Raw genomic sequence first — 12,849 nt, 5'->3', positions numbered from 1 at the left:
CCATTGCAGTGTTAGTTGCTCATTAAAATCCCCCAGGGAGCTTTTGAAAGCCCAGATGCTCAGAGCCACAGCAGACCAGGCCAATGAAATCAGAGTTTCTCAGGTGGGACTCAGGTATCAGTATCTTGAAAGGGCCTCTGGTGACCTTTTCAAGGTACATTGGAGGTTGAGAAACTTGGTCCAGAGACAGAGGGGTCTGTGTGGAGAAGGGGGTTCCCAGGCGGAGGAGATGATGTGTTTGGGGTGGGCAAGTGGTGGTGGTGGTAACCATGTGGTTCTTCCAGGTTGTACAAACTGAGAATTCTTGGGAAGATTTTCTTCTTAGCTGAGGAGAGATGGAAAGGTTTATGTTTCTTGGGTAGGGTACACAGCGGGTGAAGAGGTGGAACTTGTCGGGAACACAGGGAGCAAGTAGAAATGTCTGAGGAGAATAGCAGTGGGGATCTTGTAGGAGAGGAGGAATGGGGGGGGGCTTGGGAGGAGGAGCAACGGGGGCTGGAGTGAGGGATGGCTTTCCCAGTAGTGAGGACAGTGACCAGAGGGGAGGCACTGGAGGGGGCTGGAGGAGGCTGGAGGAGTGTTCTAGAGTGTCAGGAATGGTGGGGCTATTTCTGGGAGTGGGGTTAGTGGGAAGACTTTCCTGAGCACAGGGAGTTTTTTCACAGAAAGGGAGGCAGTGGGAAGCATAGTGGAAGTAGTCTGTTCAACCAAGGAAATCGTGGGGTTCTTTTTGGAGTGGGGGTGCCTGGGGAGGCTGGCGAGGTATTGGTGCCTCCTGGTCTAACCCTTTATGTCGCTGCCTGCCCTCCACCAGCTGGTGACCATGGCCGCCCTCTGACCCCTCCCGGCCGAGCCTCGTCCTTGCAGCCCCCTCCCCAGCCCCACTGGGCCCAGGACCCCCCTCTTCTGCCTGCGCTGTGACCCCCCCAGCCGCCGGCACGGCCCCGCCCCCGCTGCCCCGGTGGTGGCCTACGGCCCCCCGGCTGCCCGTGGTCAAACTGGAGTCGCTGAAGCGCTGGAACGAAGAGAGGGGCCTGTGGTGTGAGAAAGGGGTGCAGGTGCTGCTGACCACCGTGGGCGCCTTCGCCGCCTTTGGCCTCATGACCATTGCCATCAGCACCGACTACTGGCTGTACACGCGTGCCCTCATCTGCAACACCACCAACCTCACGGCCAGCGACGACGGGCCGCCCCACCGCGGGGGCGGCGGCTCCTCGGAGAAGAAGGACCCCGGCGGCCTCACCCACTCAGGCCTCTGGAGGATCTGCTGCCTGGAAGGTAGGTGGAGGCCCGCTGTGCCCCTCCCCCGCCTCTCCTGAATCTCCCCAGTGGTCTCCATGGGTGGCCCGGCTTCCCCTGCTCCTCCGCACTCAGGCTCACCGGTCACTCCTCTCTATCCTTTCAACTCTCTGCATCCTGGTCCTCGACTGAACCCTCCCCTCCGCTTGCCCCGCGTGCTCTCCATTCAGGCCTCCCTCCGTGTCTGCACTCGCTGCCTCCGCCCCTCTGAACCCCCTTATCTTCTTTCCTTCATTAGTGTTTCCGTCCGCCTCTCATTCCTCCATCTCACCTCGTGCTCACATGGGTTGCCTCTGCCTCATTGCCTCCACTCAGCCCTCTGCTTCTCCCTCCTGCCCTCTCACCATTTCTCTTGACCCCCCTCCTCTAAGACGGGCCCCCATCTCCCCCTCCTTCATGCCCCATTTCATCTTCTCTCTCCCCACATCTTACCCCAGTCCTCCCAGTACCCCTAACTCTCTGGGCCCCATTCACAGCCCCTTCCTCATCTCCTCCAACCGTTTGCCTCACGTTGGCGGTTTCTCCCCTCAAACATCGTTCCCTACTTGCCATACTCATAGCCCTCTCCTCTTTTCTCCCCTGACGCTTTTCCCTCTGGTCTTGCTTGCCTCTCCCCATCAGGTCTCCCATCAGGATTTCTTCCAACTCCCAGCCTGCTCCTCGCCCTCCCTTGCCTTCCCGATGGCTGTCTCATCTTTCCTCCACTCCAGGCTTCCTTATTCTCTTTCTCCTTCCAGACCTCCTTGCTCTTTGGTTCCACTGCCTTTTCTAACCTCCGCCTCTGTTTTACCCCTGATCCTGTTCTCCCTGTCACAACCTCCCTCCTGCCAGATCCCTCTGCATCTGTCCCCTGGATGACTGCTATCTTTTCACTCCTAGGAGCCTCCTCACAGCCCGTCCGCAATACTGAGTGAGACTAGCCAATCCCAAAGCTCCCCCTTGGGCACCAAAAAGACTCCGTTTCTCCGTTTTGCCCCTCTTTTTCCCATCCTCTCCTCTGTTTTGCTGAGAGCAGTCATGATGAGCAGGGAATGTTATTATCTCATTTAATCCTGTGAGCTGGGCACCACCCTCCTTTTGGGGATGAGGAAACTGAGGCTCAGAAAGGTTAAGCCACTTGCCCAAGGTCACCCAGCTGTGGATGGGGCAGAGCCAAGAGAACTTAGGTCTGATGGAAAGGATTTGCAGATATGCTTTGTTTGGCATGTGGGGTGTTTCAAACTGAAACCCAAATCTGAATCAGTTGCCAACATTTAAAAATAGGGAGATTTCACATTGAAAATCCGATTTCCGGCTTCTTTTGAACTAGTAGAAGAACTGACAGCACAGGGCCTGCATTCTGCAGTGGCCATGATTGGCCGGATCTGAGTAGCAGCTGCTTCCTCAGATCAGACATGGGGTTTCCATTTCCCCATAGCTGCCTTGGCTCCCTATTGCCTCACATTTCCACCACTTCTCTCATTTTGTTACTTTTCTCCTCCTGTGAGCATTTGACTTTAGGTTCCTTCGCTGGTCTGACCCAGCACCAGGCACAGAGCTAATTGGGCCAGCTTGCATCCTGCAACCCCTAGGACAGCATAGGGCATAGAGTAAGAATGCCATTCGTTCATTCATTCATTCATTCATTCATTCATTCAACAACCAATATTTATTGAGTTTATACTATGTGCCAGGAACTATTCTTGATTCTGGGACTATAGCAGTGAAGAAAAAAAAAGAAGACAGACAAAAAAACAAAAAGTCCCTGTTTTTATGTCTTATATTCTAGAGAGAGAAACAGATAATAAGGGAAATAACTAATACAACATTTAGGGCGTTAGCTAGAACCAAGTGCCAAGGAGGAAAAGGAGCCAAGGAGCAGATGGTAGTGTGAGGGGCAAGTGTGTGAAATTGTGTAGAAGGAGGCAAATGACGTTGAGTGGAGGTCTGAAGGAAGTGAGAGGTGGAGCCAAGTGGCTGTCTGGGGGAGCAGGCTTCAGGCTGCAGAAAGAGCCAGAGCAAAAGCTCTGAGGTAGGATGACAGGGGTGAGTGTGTGTGGCGGGGAGGCCAAGTGGCTGCTGGGCAGGATGCATTAGGGGGACCAGGTAGGAGGGCCCTGAACTTGTGTGTTCTTCTAGGTTCGGCAGGGTCTTTTGCTTTCCACGCAGCTTCTTGCGCAGAGGTGTGACATGAGCTGACTTAAATTTTCACAGGATGGCTGTTCCTGCTGTGCTGGGAAACTAAGGGGAAGGCAAGAGTGGCTTGTCTGGGGTGCGAGTGGTGGAGTTTGGGAAGTGGTTTGAATTCAGACCGGATTCCAAAGCTCCAGCGGGCAGGAGTTGCTGGTGGGCAGTTATGGGGTACGAGAGAGAAGAGCTGGGGTGTTTCTAAAGCAGCATTTCTCAACCTTGGAGTGGTTGGCATCCTGGGATGGTAATTGCATGTTGTGGGGGGCTGACCTGGGCATTGTAGGGTATTTAGCAGCATCCTGGTCTCTACTTTCCAAATGCCAGTAGCACCTCCCAGTTGTGACATCTGTCTCTAGACTAGGAATACAATTACCTGTAGTTGAGAATCACTGTTCTAAGGCCTGAGAATGGGGGCTGGGAGCATTCATAAGATGGCACGGCAGGTATTTTGTTTTCTTTATTTTTATTTCTCTCATCTAATTTAGTATAAGGACGGCTATCCTGAGTTTGGTGTTGGACCTGTTAAACTTAGAATGCCTATTACAGATAGCATCACCTAGGACAGCAGTGAGCATGGTAAAGGGCCTGTAACGTGCCATGCACTCAATAGTTTAGGCTTCATGCAGCATTCAGTCTCTGTCATGACTGCTACTGAAAACAACCAGAGATGGCATGTGAGTGAATGACCATGGCTATGTTCCACTTACAGACACTGACATTTGAGTTTCATTTTCACTTGCCACAAAATAGTCTCTTTTGATATTTTTTCAATCATTAAAAAAATGTAAAACCCACTTTTTGCTGGGCTTGGCCCATGGGCCGCAGTTTGCAGACCTTGACTAGGCTGTCAGCAATATGATATGAGGCCAGAGTTCAGGGGACAGTCTGGGCTGGAGTTACAAATTGGGAGTCATGACATATGAACGGATGAGGTCACTTAGAGAATGAGAAGAGACAGAGAGCAAAAAGTTGGTTGAAGGGCTACAATCTGAGCTAGTCCGCTATTAAAAGACAATCAGAGAGATGAGAAGCCAGCAGAGGGAGTGGAGAAAGGAGTGGCCACAGAGGTTTGGGTGAAATGAGGAAAAGGGTATCCTGGAAGGCAAAGGAAGTGTTTTGTTTTTTTTAAAAAGATTTTTATTGGGGAATTGAGGGGATGGGAACATTGCTGGGGGAATTGGGGGAAGGGGAACAGACTAGTTGCTGTCGTTTTGTTCTTCAATCTAGTTGTGGAGGATGTTGCTTCACTGGCCCAAGTTGGCACCATCATTGCGCTCTTCTCTGGCGAGGCAGATCAGTCGCCGGCTTCTGGACGGCCGCTCACTGCGGCTGCTGGCCGCTCACGCTGGCTGCTGGCCACACACGGTAGCCCATGGCAACCCACTGCCACAGGAACTGCAGCCTACGCCGTCGCTGGCGACTCATGGCAGCCCAGCTCCAGGTTGAGCTGTTGTTCAGCATCTTATCTGTGGAGGGCAGTGTCACTGGCCCTTATATGTGGGATCCGAACTGGGGCCCTCTGGCATCCCAAGCGAGTTCTTAACCATCGTGCCACTCGGCCGGCCCAAGGAAGTGTTTTAAGGAGGGGATATGCGCAGGCTGGCTTTATTATTACCATAATTGTCATTCATTTGTTACTGAATACTCACAAGAACATTATGTACTATTAAATCCCCATCTGTTAGAAATGGAAGCTGAGGTTCAGAGAAGCGAAGTCACTTTCCCAAGGTCACACAGCTAATGTGCAGTAGAGTCTGGATTTGAATCCAGGTCTGTTTTGTTTCCTAAGAGAACAAAGCAATACATCCACCAACCTCCAGCCCATCAGGGATCCAGGAGTGTAGAAATTGGTCCCATTGAGTCACTTCCTCCTGAAGGCACTGTGTCCCTGGGAGTTCTTGGAGTCCATCCCCATCTCTGAGAAACTCAGGAGAATGTAGTGATAGGGTTTATCTCCTGTCTGCTACACACAGCAGGGTGACCTTGGGCCATATATTTCACCTTTCTGTGCCTTATTTCCATCATTGGTGAAATGGGGATTAGAATAGCCCCTAACCGTAGGGTTATGGAGGCGGTCAGTGAGTTAGTATGTATAAAGCATTTAAAAGGTTAGCAGGCACAGTGTAAGGGCTAGGTAATGCAGCTTATATTTTGTTGTTCTTCTTATTATTCAGAATTCAGATGACTAAGCCCCGAGTCCCTGCTCCTTGATAACCCAGAAGTCCCAGGGTCTTGTCCAGCATGGCCCAATAGAAGCATCACACAGGATGCATATATGATTTAAATTTTTCTAGGAACTACATTAAAACAAGTAAACAGGAAAAAGTTCAATGAATATCATTTATACAATATAATATACTCATATAAAGGTTAACCATATATTTTATTTAACCAAGCAGAGCCAAAATATTATCATTTTAACATGTAATGAATATAAAAATTATTAATGAAATATGCAATTTTTTTCATACTAAGTCTGAAATCAGTGAGTAATTTACACTCACAGCTCATCTCAATTGCCAATTTTCAAGTGCCCAAAAGCCATCCGGGGCTGGTGGCATCTGTATGGGTCTGACTTCTCCCCAGGAATCTGAGATACAGTCCCAGGTCCGCACTCATTACACAACAACCAGGACCCAGAGCCCATTTATTCGAGCCAACTATACAAAGCTCCCGTGCTCAGCACTTTGCATGCCTTATTATCTCGTGGAGTTCTCCCACTCTCAACTGTACCAAGGGAAGGTATTATTATCTCTCGTGTTTGTCAGAGCAAGAAGCTAATAGCCAGAAAGGGGAAGGGAGACAGCCACATAGCTGCCCAACATGTAAGGGGCAGAGCCTGCTGGGACTCACTTCTCCATGTGTCCTTAACACAGCCCTCTCCCCCTTCACCCCAGCCTACCCAGGTCTGTGTGAGGCAGGCCCCCGGGGAGACTCGGGGACACATCACTGCCATCGCTCCACGTGGAAAGCTCCCAGCTCAATCAGGTCATATAACATACAGAGGATGCCCCCTAACCCCTGAGTGTAGGACGTTTGACGGTGTGTTTCACTAAACTCTTATCAAACCCTGTGAGGTCATGAGGACATGGAGGCTCAAGGCAGCCCTGGCATGTGAGTCTAGAGCCCGTCCTTGCAGCCACCGAAGCCACCACGCTCCACCTCGGACGCCCAGCTGCTCTTGCTTCCCCTCCCCATGCCTTACCATCTGCATGGGACTCAGCAGCTTCTTCCACTCCATGCCTCAGTTTCCTCACTTATAAAGCAGGGGACCTGTTGTTGCTTCGGACCCCTAGGGTTTGTCATAAGTATTAAGTGCATTAATACTTGTCAACTGCTTGGAGCAGTGCCCGGTATGTGGTTAGCCCTCAGGAAGTGCTAGTAATCACTCCTGCTGTCACCACTGATCTGCTGACAGGGTCTGCGTGCTGTGTGCTCTCCCTGCTCAATCTCATTTAATTATCATTAATGTTGTGAGAGCAGTACTGTGATCCCATTCAGGAAAGGAGAGGGCTTGAACTTTGAACTCTCAATCTTACCTACACACCGTAATGGATGTGCTGATGGGTAAGAAGAGTTTATACACTTGAGAGGTGTATATTCATTCAGTCAGTCACTCATTCTTTTTAAAAATTGTGATAAAATGTACATAACAAAATTTATCATTTTAACTTTTTTTTTTTTAAGATTTTTATTGGGGAATTGGGGGAAGGGGAACAGACAAGTTGCTGTCCTTTTGTTCTCAGTCTAGTTGTGGAGGACGTTGCTTCACTGGCCCAAGTTGGCACCATCATTGCGCTTTTCCCAGATGAGGCAGATCAGTCGCGGGCTTCTGGACGGCTGCTCACTGCGGTTGCTGGCCGCTCACGCTGGCTGCGGGCTACACACGGTAGCCCATGGCAACCCACCTGCCGTGGCTGGCGACTCATGGCAGCCCAGCTCCAGGTTGAGCTGTTGTTTAGCATCTTAGCTGTGGAGGGCAGTGTCACTGGCCTATGTGGGATCCGAACCGGGGCCCTCTGGCGTCCCAAGCCAGTTCTTAACCAACACACCACTTGGCTGGCCCTCATTTTAACTTTTTTTTTTTTTTTTAAGATTTTTATTGGGGAATTGGGGGATGGGAACAGTGCTGGGGAATTGGGGGAAGGGGAACAGACAAGTTGCTGTCCTTTTGTTCTCAGTCTAGTTGTGGAGGACGTTGCTTCACTGGCCCAAGTTGGCACCATCATTGCGCTCTTCCCGGGTGAGGCAGATCAGTCGCCGGCTTCTGGACGGCTGCTCACTGCGGTTGCTGGCCGCTCATGCTGGCTGCTGGCTACACACGGTAGCCCATGGCAACCCACTGCCACAGGGGCTGCAGCCTACGCCGTCGCTGGCGACTCATGGCAGCCCAGCTCCAGGTTGAGCTGTTGTTCAGCATCTTAGCTGTGGAGGGCAGTGTCACTGGCCCTCATATGTGGGATCCGAACCGGGGCCCTCTGGCATCCCAAGCCAGTTCTTAACCATCGCGACACTCGGCCGGCCCCCTCATTTTAACTATTTTTAAGTGTACAATTTAGTGGTGTTAAGTATATTTACATTATTGTGCAACCACGACCACCATCCATCTCCAGAACTCGTCTCATCTTGCAAAACTGAAACTTGGTCTCCATTAAACAATAACTCCCCATTTCCTCTCCTCCTAGCTCCTGGCAACCATCATTCTATAATAGTTTCTGCCTCTGTGAATTTTCTCCTTTAGGTACATCATAGGAGTGGAATCATATAGTATTTATCTTTTTGTGATTGGCTTGTTTTACTTAGCATAATGTCCTCAAGATATATCCATTTTGTAGCATGTGTCAGAATTTCCTTCCTTTTCACAGCTGGATAATATTCCATTGAGTGTATAGACCACATTTTGTTTATTCGCTCATCCATTGATGGACACTTGGGTTGCTTTTGGCCATTGTGAATAATGCTGCTATGAAAATGGGTGTACAAATATTTCTTAGAGACCCTGCTTTTGATTATTTTGAGTACATACCCCAAAGTGGAAATGCTGGATCATATAGTAATTCTATTTTTAATTTTTTGAGGAACTTCCATACTATTTTCTATAATGACTGCACCACTTTACATGCCCACCAACAGTGCACAAGAGTTCCAATTTCTGCGTAGCCTCATCAACTCTTGTTATTTTATTTATTTATTTATTTTCTTTTATAGTAGCCATCCTAATGGGTATGAGGTGGCATCTCATTGTGATTTTGATCTGCATTTCCCTCATGATTAGTGATGTTCAGCATCTTTTCATGTGCTTATTGGCCCATTCAATCATTCTTTCATAAAAATATTTATTACACATTTATTATGTGCTAGGCATTGTTCTAGAGGCTGGGGACACAGTGGTGAACAGCACATATGCTTACATCCCAGTATGGCAAACTGCTATGTGTTTGAATCTGCTTCTACCACCCATCAGCTGTGAATTGAACTCTTTCTGTGCCTCATCTGGACAATGGGTATGTTGACTGAACGACTGAGCACTTGTGATCCAGGCAAAGTGCTAAATCTCTTTACCTGGATTCAATCCTCACATCAACCCTGTGAGGTAGGTCTTATTATTCCCTTTCTCTATGTGAAGGAACTGAAGCAAGTTGTCCTAAGTAACGCCAACAAGTTTACAGAATAAGGATGTGATGGAGCTGGGCTTCATTATCAAGCAGTGGGACTCCGGTTCCCAATGTTTGGCCTCTGCACGACACCAATAACATTATCTATTTCATGGGACTCTGGGGAACTTGTAGGAAGCACTTAACAATGTTAGCTCTTAGCAGAATTACTCACTGCCTTTTATTCCTTCTTCCCAATCCTTGCCTTTATCCTCACTCCTTTCCTTGTCATCTTCTGCTTCTAATCTCCCCTTCTGCTATCCTTATACTAATTCATTTGTTCTTTTGTTCATTCATTCATTCGCTCATTCATTCGACACTCATTTCTTGAGGCCTTCTTTCTGCCAGGCAATTCTAGGGACACAAAGAGGAATCAGACCCCATGCCCCCATCCTTGCAGAAACTCTCAGCTTGCTAAGAAGAAACTCACAAATCAACTGCATGCATGCCAAAAAGCGGGTAGCACAGGGAGCTGCTGCACCCCAGAGGGGAACCTGACCCAACTTTAGTGGGAGGATTGAGTGTGTGCGCATGCGTCAGTACAGGGAACGCTTCCTGGAGGTCCTCCATGAGCTGCTCACTTGTAGGGTGTTTGATCAATGAAGAATGTGAGTGGAATGTTCCACAACATGGGCAAAGGCCTGGAGGTTGGAAGGAGCTTGGATAATAAAGGGAACGGGGTGTATTTATATTTATGCTTATTTATATATCAATCTCCAACTATGTGCTAGAACAGGAATTGTCCCCAAAGATGAGATGATAGATTCCCAAAGTGTGTGAGGTCTGGCTCTGAGGATAGGATTCTGAGGTGGAGGAAGAGGGTGAGACTGAATGCCTACAGGCATTCCTCTTCACGTGCCTCTGCTTGCTCCAACCATTCCATTTCCTTCCAGCGAGCGGATTCCAGGTAAGACACTGGGAATCCCTTTCCTTATACGCAGACTTAAGAGACTACAACTCCCATGACCCACCGGGGTCGCTCACCCCTCCCCACAATTGGATTCAAGACTTCATAGGACCTCATGGGAAATGTAGTCCTCCTCACCCTCTGCAGCCTCCTTCATTTCCCCACGCATTTTCAGACTCGTCAACAAGTTCAGGGTTAGAAGGGCTCCTTGACTTTGCTGAAATCAAAGCCTGTTCTTACACAGGAGTAAACAAAGCCAGAGATGCAGAGCGTCCTAGCCCAAGTTTTCAGGGAAAAAAAAATCCTGGTGGCCTTTTAGTGAGAGTTGGAGGATTTTTTTTTTTTTTTAAGTCGGGACACTCAGGCCAGAGAGGTTGAAAGTTTGTCCCAGATGCCGAGAGAGGCTCAAGAGCCAGGACTACCTGTCTCCCAATCAACCCAGAGAGACAAGGGGTTTAGGGAAGGGGAGGGTCTTTTCTCACGGGGGGTTCCCCTAACTCTTAAGGCCCCCATCACCCCCACCCCTCTTCAGGGTTGAAAAGAGGCGTCTGCGTGAAGATAAACCATTTCCCCGAGGACACGGACTACGACCATGACAGCGCGGAGTATCTGCTCCGTACGTGGGGGTCCGGGACTGAAGGGGCCTGGGCAGGGGGCGGGGGCGGGAGAGAGGCCGGTCACTTAGATCGTTACGCAGAGGATGGGTGTATTAGCCAATCCAAATCCAGGCACTGAGATCCTTTGGTCCGGGGTTGGCTCGGTAGTCCCTTTCCCGCCCCCCTCCTCTCACCTTGGGGCGGGTTGAGAGGGGATCCCTGGAGCTGACTGGCCACTGTGCTGGGCACTGGAGGCAACTCAGCGCTGTGACTGGTTGTCGCTCTCTGGGCTGGGATTGGCCACTTACTCTGGGCTGTGAGGCAATCTGCAGCGCCGACTGGCCATTCTCAGGAGAGGGCTGGGGAAGCCTGTGAAGCGATTGGTAATTACCCTGAGAACGCGGCAATTCCTGAATTATGATTGGCTGCGGCCTCAGCCAGACTCAGAAATCGTAAAATCTGTTTGCCTGGGGTTTGGGAGGTGGGTGGAAAGGACTGCAGAGAGAGAAAGGGAAACCCAGAGCTATAAATGAAGCCAGGCAGTAAAGAGGAGAGGCGAGAGAAATAAGAGATTTGATCTGGAGAAAAGAAATGTACAGAAAGGAAGGGAAGGAGCATACGAAAAAGAAAACGAAAGGGAGGGAGTGCACAGAGGCATGGAAGTTCAGAGAAAAACAGGCAGAGTGATTTAGTGGAATAAAAAACAAAATTCCAGGAGAGAGAAAAATAGGCCAAGGGAGAAAGAAAAAGATAAAAAGAGAGAGGAAATCAGACCGAGAAATAAATTTTATAGAAAAAGGAGAGAGAATGAAACCCCAAATAACTAAAAACACAGGAAGAGCTAGGAAGGGACAAGTGGAGAAGACTTGCAGGTGGCTGCGTCTGACCACCCTGCCCCCCTCCCTTCCCTCCCCCCGCCCCTTCCTCTTTCTCCCTTGCAGGAGTCGTCCGGGCCTCCAGCATCTTCCCCATCCTCAGTGCCATCCTGCTGCTACTTGGAGGCGTGTGTGTGGCCGCCTCCCGGGTCTACAAGTCCAAGAGAAACATCATTCTGGGCGCAGGGATCCTGTTCGTGGCAGCAGGTGAGAGGCAGAGGGATGGGGAGAATGGCGTGGGCGGCCCACATGCGAAGCCACGCGTGTGTGTGTGAGTGTGTGTGTGTGTGTGTGTGTGTGTGTGTGTGAGCGTGAGCGCGCGCGCAGCAAAACAACCTTACCCCGGGCGCCTCCTGGGGCCCGGAGCCTGCCTAGGCCCTTCCCAAGCTCCATCGTCACCCTCTGGGGAAGGTAGGTGTCGCCTTTGCACCTTTTTGGGGCGAGTGAGCCCAGCACAGACAGGTGTTTAGAGCGTAACCCGGGATGCGAGGAGATTAGGTTCTGGTGAGGAAAAGGGAGGAATTTGGGAGATGAGATGGGGCCTTGAGGCTGAACTGGGGTCTTGAAGAAAGAGGGGCAGGTCTGGGCATTGCAGAGGGAGAAAGTAATTTGGACGCAGATATGGAAGAGCTTGCTTTAAGGGCGGGCCTTGTGGATCCCAGTGGATCCAAGAAGGGGGGCTGGTTCACAGAAACCATCCAGACCATCTCCGAGTAAGGCATGTCATTAAGGGTAAAACCCCTTTAAATACCCAAAATGAGTAGTGCTGGGAGATTTCAGGGGGCAGAACTTTTTCGAAGAGGCGGAACCCAGAGAAGTGGACGGATTTAGCATAAAGTACAGGGGGTGCTTTGGAGATGGGTGAAGATATGCAGGGGGCGGGGTTAGCTGAACACTGGGATGGAACTTACGCTGAGGACAGGGCCTACCATCTGGGGCGGTACCTGGACCAGCTGAGGAGGAGGTTAGACCATCAGGGGCAAGAAGCTTGGGCCAGCCAGGGCAAGGACCATCAGGCGGAGTCTGGACCATTTGGGGCATGGCCTAGGCTACCTGGGGTCGTGGCCTGTGCGATCTTGGGGCGGGACCTGGACCAACTGAGGAAGAGTTTAGACCACCTGGGATGGGGATTTGACCATCTGGACTATTAAGAGAGGGGCCTAGACCGTCTGGGGGTGGGGCTTAAACCTGATGGGTTGAAGTCTGGACCATTTGGGGCACGTCCTAGACTACCCGGGAGCGGGAACTGGGCCAGCTAGAGAGGAATGTTGAGAACGCTTGGGATGGGGCTCGGACCATCGGGCGGGGCCTATATCATCAGGGGGTGGAGCTTAGGTGGGGGGGCGGGG

At 50.4% G+C, this 12,849-nt stretch overlaps 1 protein-coding gene across 1 annotated transcript in view; it reads left to right on the top strand.

Annotated features, from left to right (window-relative positions):
* Positions 1-821: 821 nt before the first annotated feature.
* CACNG8 (calcium voltage-gated channel auxiliary subunit gamma 8) overlaps positions 822-12,849 on the top strand; it is a gene marked incomplete at its 5' end in the record, with an annotated part of 17,795 nt that continues 5,767 nt past the window's right edge. The window contains 3 exons of the mRNA XM_019625737.1: positions 822-1,278; positions 10,562-10,645; positions 11,567-11,707. Coding sequence (XP_019481282.1) covers positions 822-1,278; positions 10,562-10,645; positions 11,567-11,707 — 682 coding nt within the window. The remainder of the gene's footprint in view (positions 1,279-10,561; positions 10,646-11,566; positions 11,708-12,849) is intronic.

Source organism: Hipposideros armiger, unplaced genomic scaffold (assembly GCF_001890085.2).
Source record: "Hipposideros armiger isolate ML-2016 unplaced genomic scaffold, ASM189008v1 scaffold_639, whole genome shotgun sequence".
Taxonomy (NCBI): Eukaryota; Metazoa; Chordata; class Mammalia; order Chiroptera; family Hipposideridae; genus Hipposideros; species Hipposideros armiger.
Note: the sequence above shows the minus strand (reverse complement) of the source record. Positions and strands in the feature narration are given on the sequence as shown.